Here is a 6,000-nt window from a genome sequence, read left to right on the forward strand (position 1 = left end):
TTCAGTTTAATTAAATTACAGGTATCATTATGTACTGTATAATATTTGTATACAGTATATAACCGAGTTGTTCTTTCCTGAAATATTTGAATTCAGCAGAACAGTATATGGAAATATTAAAATAAAGTCAATGTAGCATTGTATTTTTTCTTTATCGCATCTTGCTTCACTTAAATTATTGACATCGCAGGTCCACTGCTTTGTGTTTATATATATATATATCTATATATATATATACTTATATATATACATATATAATATAATAATTTTTGCCCCTCTTGGAAAATATACTGCGGGCGCCCATACCAAATCCTCATAGTCAGCCAGTCAGACAATCAGTCTAGAGAGACTGAGTTGCAAGAGGGAGGTAAGAACAGACGTAGTGGGAACGTTGGCGAATGGAAGAGCTTGAACCAAAACAGTTCTGAGAAAAGGTAACTGTTTGTTAGACGATGGGAAGTGCAGGAGTGCGAGACAGATGCTTGAGAGCAAGAGGAAGGAAAGAAAAGAAAAGTAAAGATGAGGAGAATTAAAAATGAGAAATAAAATGGATAAGGATTCAAAGAGAGGTGATGACAAAAGAGCTACAGGTGATTGATTGAAAGGATTAGGGAAAATGATTTTATGGAAATTCTTAAAGAAAAAAGAAATGAAATTTTGCAGAACAAATGGAGTTGAACATAAAGAAGAACGGAATGGAGTACAGAGGAGGAGAAGGAGGAGGAGGAGTAGTCTAATGGAAAGCAGATCGTCGACATCTGTTTCAATTTTCCGTCATCTAAATACCTGCTTCTGTTAAGAGTTGGCGTGGACCTACTTTCTTTGGATGCCTTTTGGAAATAGAATTTGCTGTAATTGTTACTTCATTTTTCATTTTAGAAAAAGATTTTTCTTTAATTGTTACTTCATTTTTCATTATCACTGGCATATTCATATGATCACAATAAAGGCTCACCTCATATCCTAAAAATCTCACCTTTTCACCTGCAAAAATGTTCAAAATGACTTACGGCCTGCTTTATGAGCAAGAGCCCGTGCTGGCATAAGTCTAGCTTAATCTTCAACAACAACAACAACATAGAAGATATCAAAGGCTCTTTATGATTTCGGAAGGATTAACGCTATTGCTTTTGCTGTTTCAGCAGACCCAGGCAGACTTTATTTTGATTTGGTTTGACTTCGTTGCACATACTGTGTGCATTCATCTGTTGACGTTTCTGGGTATTACACAGCTTCATTTTAATGTAAAGGAGCTCTGCAGTTTATTAATAGTGTGGTTTAATTGCGCACCTTATGTGCAAGCTTTTAATGGAAAGGGAAGGTGACTGGTTGTTTTGTATGAGGTATTTGCTTGCACGAAAATGCGTGGTATGTGCGTATGTATGTAAACATTTAGGGGCTGATCTGTTGCTTCCACTAAGACCAGGTTCCATAAAGGCAATAGGTGGCTAGCCGCCATCGGCCTCTACATATAGAATGTGAGTATGCGTGCATGTATGCATATGAGAGTACGAACATATATGTATATGTATACGAGAATATGTATTTTTGTTCATTCCTAGTAATTGTTCCAAGTTCGGACGATGTGTACTTCCTATCTTCATTTTGATTCTTGAAAATGAAACTAATTGTAAATATTTATATATGGTACTAGAATAGCATACAGTAGAATGTTACATACTATTTCACCTCTTTGCAGGGTCAGTGTTCGTTGACGAAATGTGGGACGTCTACGGAACCTACTTGGACCAGTATCAGCAAGCGATCAGGTAAGAAGGAATAGAAATTGGGTGTTTTGCTTCTTCTTGAGTACGACTGTCCTGCTGCAGTCGAAATAAGAGGAAAGAATTAGGTTGGTCACACAGGGGGCATCATTTTAGACCATGTGGCCTCTGACCAGTTGCAGTGTTGAAAGATAATCAAAAACTAAAAGAAAAATAAACATTCCATAAACAAGTCCAGTAGATAGTTTTCGATCCAGAAGGGAGCCCGGATGTAAACATGAAGTCGGCCATGTTGTAGGTCAGCTGAGTTGAGGGAAAGTGACACACTCAATCATGATAAGAACGATTTTTCGGAAATTTGCAATGCTATTGTACCTATTAATCCTTGAAATATGGTAAACACTTGCAGTGTTTTTGGGTGCCACAATAGGTCAAACAGAGACGGCAAATCCTATTACTCAGTCCCTGTCGTTCTGAGAAATCAAGGAGATAAAACTCAAGAGATCAGTGAAAGAAGGAGAGCACTTTGGACTTCCAGGATAAACAGGGCTCATTTTCAGCCGACAAGACACGAAAATCTGCACAGATCACTTCATTAGTGATGAGTGTTATTAATTGTTAGTGTAATTAGTCCTAATGGCGAATCATTAAAGAAGTCTTGGGCATAAATATTTCACAAAGTAATTCATTAACAACCTCTGTGTTCTCTGTCAAATGATAGATGATTTAGACCCGGTAAGAAGTTACTTTCGTCAAATCTTTAAAACTTGAAGTAGTGGATAGTGAACTGCACACAGACATCAAAGGCAGTTAAAGTTGTTTAACAAATGCACATCACCATACTTAGTTTCTCAACGAAATTCCGAAACGTCACACTTGGGAAGAGCCTTTCAGGAAGACATAAACTAATGCAGAAAACTACTATTATTCAGTTTAAAAGTTAAGATAGCGGTTTTTTTTATTTGTAGGTAATCCTTTTGTGTTAACATATCATACTTTCGTTATATTATTGTGGCACTTAAGGGCAATGGCGACTTAAGTTTTGAAAACATCATCTAAAGTAAAAACGAGCTTCTCCGTTATTGGAAAGCTTGATTTAAATAAGTAGATGTGTAGGTTACTGGTTTTGTTTACAAATCTCGTCTTTTAAACATGTAACCGTGAAAGCATTCGAGAACGACGTAACCAAAATCCCAGAAAAAGAACTTCTATCACTCTAATCGAAGTGAAAAATGTTCATACTTTTTATGTGTAACAGACCTTGGCTTAATGTAAGTTTTCATCGAACCAAATGGCTCCATCTGGCAGTGCGATTGCCAATGGCTGCAGTAGTGGTGCGGACAACCTCTGTGAATGTACAACCCCAGCTGTGACAATGCAGAATCTATTTTCAGCAATCTGTTAAGATCCTTCACCCAGCCAAATACAATATAGTTGTAAGACTGCAGAGACTTGAGCTGGTCGAATATGTAGTGGCCTACCAAATAGTTCACGATATCTGGATACGTAACTGCTGGCAGCAAATTCACGTCAGAACTCCATAGTTCAGGTGTCAACTTGTACTGGTCTTTGTTATTCACAAGTTTCAGTTTATTTGTATATATCTTTCACACTCTGCAGGCCACAGAGACTCAATGTAATCATTCTTCTGCTTGTGAATTGTCGTTGCTGCCATTTTTCGTGATATGGGTCATAATTCCTTAGAATAACAACAGAATTTGACATTTCTTTTGTTTATAAAACATGGTGGAGGATTATCAGGTGCTCGTCTGCTGTGACGTCTTAGGAAAACTAATCATAGTATTAAATTCCATGGAGTGGCTGTCAGTTTTAGGCCATGTGACTTACTCTGCAAATCTGTCATATTCTCAGCAAAGCAGCAATGAAGGTGGCTGCTCTCAGTGGTTCCAAAGTGAAGGCATCCTGTGGTGGGTTCTATGGGGTGGGGATGGGGTACGTGATGGGGAGGAGTGGTGTCCCTCAGGCAAGGTAACCTACAGATATGAATGACGCTTTCCATTGCTAGAGTAATTCTCTTTCTTGACCTAATCGTTCACAGCACTCATCACCACCATTTTCTTGTGCTTAACCCACAATTATCGCAACGAGTGGTTATTAGCGTCGTCATCAGTGTCGCCATATTTATCTTTTTCACTCTGTCTCTCGAGGTTCCCTATCTCCACTACCATGTGGTAGCGCTTATCCTTCGGTGTATCTTCTTTGAGGATGTGGGAGCCTTTAGTGTCTGTTTTGGCTTTTTATGATTTAGTAGCCTCGCTGCATTCTCCTTTTTAACTCATTTTGTTTGTTTACAGTTAAGGAAGTTTTATTTTTTTAAATGATTTTAAGTAGACTCTTATAAATAAATCAGTTTTTCCCATCACCAACCGTAGTGCTGGTGCTGTTTCTTGCAATTATATAATATATATATATAATATATATTATATATATATATATATATATATATATATATATATAATATATATATATATATATTATATATATATATATAATATATATATATATATAGTGTACTTGATTTTAATCAACGAAGAAATTAAAAACGTGATGATTATACGAACAAAGTTTACATCCACGAAAGTAAATTGAAACACTGGTGATGCTAATTACTTAATTTCTATGACCATGTCTTGACGAAAATACAAAGCATCTCCCAGTGTTTCAATTTTCCCTCGTGGCTATAAATTAAAATTTGTTTTTGTATATGTAAATATATATATAGCAAAGTTAAAACCCATATCCGTGTTCTAATATGTTGTAGGAAGCCCACTAAAATTTGAAAAAAAATTTAGTTTTATTTAAGCTTTCGGAGAGTGCATTCTCTCCCTCTTTCAGAAAGAGAAATAAAAGTTACAAAAACTGAAAACACAGCGGTCCAAGGTAAAAGAAATAATATACAAGCATATGGTTGTATCAGAATAACTGCCCTACAGTGGTTTGCCAGTCTTGTTTAAAACAAACTTAGTTACACTAACTACATGCTTGTCATAATTGCATTACAGAAAAGGTCCATTTGTTTAAAATTACTCTTATATATATTCATAGCGTCAACATTTTGGATTAAAATAGATTCTAAAATTTTTTCTTTTCAGTGTTATTCAACGACCTTAATGTTTTTAATTTTATCCAGGTTAACCAAAAATTTAATTATATATATATATATATATATATATATATATATATATATATATATATATATATATATAATATTCTCACAAGTATAACAAAGGCCCATTAAAAACACTCTGGTTTAAAGCTAAGGCCTATATTTCGGTGGGCTCCCACCCTTATCAAGTAGTGAATGACAGTAGGAGTTACATTATAGTGGGAGATATGCCCTTAGGTGATGCCTTGGGTCACTGCTAAGCCGACTTTTGTTCTGTTAATTGTCTTAATCCACTTCATTGTTGCCTTAAGGAAGATATTGTCCATATGGTGAGAGTCCCAGGCTCCATTGGAAAGGTTGATCCTGTTATCTTGTTGCTTTATCTGTTGCAAAGAATTCGTACTTAGATGACATTTGTATAGACAGCTGCTTTTGTATAAAATTCAGGATGAGTTCAATCCATGATATGGTTTCGTGTTATTTATATGATGGAAAATTGCTGAACTATGTCGTCCATATCTTACTGATCATTTCTGTTGAGCTAATCTTTCCGAGAGAGATTTTCCTGTATATCCATAGTATGACTTATCACAATCTCTACAGAGGATTTCATAGACCTCTGCTTCTTTAGAAACTATTTTCTGCTGAACGTTAATTAAGGACTTCCCCAGTGTATTCGGATAAGTGAAGATGAAAGGGTTGGGGTGGCCTAAGGTTTATGTGATCTCTCGTAAATTATCCATGTGAGGAATTATGATTTTGTTTGTTGTTTGTATATTTTTTCATTTTCTTTGTTTTCTGTGGGTTTGTAAAAAAAATTCTCTTTGCTTTATGTAGGGCTTTTACTATTATGTGTTTTGGGGTATTTTAACAAGATAAGTTGATTTCTGATTGTTTCAAGTTCTTTGTTAAGAAAATCTGGGGAGAAAATTCTCAAAGCCAAAAATCATATCTGCAGGTTTGATAGGGTTTATAATTACTGTTTCGAAATACTCCATATATAAGTTTGCTAACAAAGAACTGAGCGGACTCCTCATTCTACAACCGAATTTTTGTCGGTAAAAGTTATCATCAAAGAAAAGACATTATTAGTGATGCAGAGCTCTACAAGTTGTATTATTTTTTTCAATTTTATGGGGAAGTGGTAGG

The 6,000-nt window shown here is 35.5% G+C and overlaps 1 protein-coding gene across 1 annotated transcript in view; it reads left to right on the forward strand.

Annotated features, from left to right (window-relative positions):
• Window positions 1-6,000, forward strand: part of LOC135222617 (uncharacterized) — a 775,758-nt gene that overhangs the window by 196,848 nt on the left and 572,910 nt on the right. Inside the window, exon 5 of the mRNA XM_064260717.1 lies at window positions 1,700-1,769. Coding sequence (XP_064116787.1) covers window positions 1,700-1,769 — 70 coding nt within the window. The remainder of the gene's footprint in view (window positions 1-1,699; window positions 1,770-6,000) is intronic.

This window comes from Macrobrachium nipponense, chromosome 8 (assembly GCF_015104395.2).
Source record: "Macrobrachium nipponense isolate FS-2020 chromosome 8, ASM1510439v2, whole genome shotgun sequence".
Taxonomy (NCBI): domain Eukaryota; kingdom Metazoa; phylum Arthropoda; class Malacostraca; order Decapoda; family Palaemonidae; genus Macrobrachium; species Macrobrachium nipponense.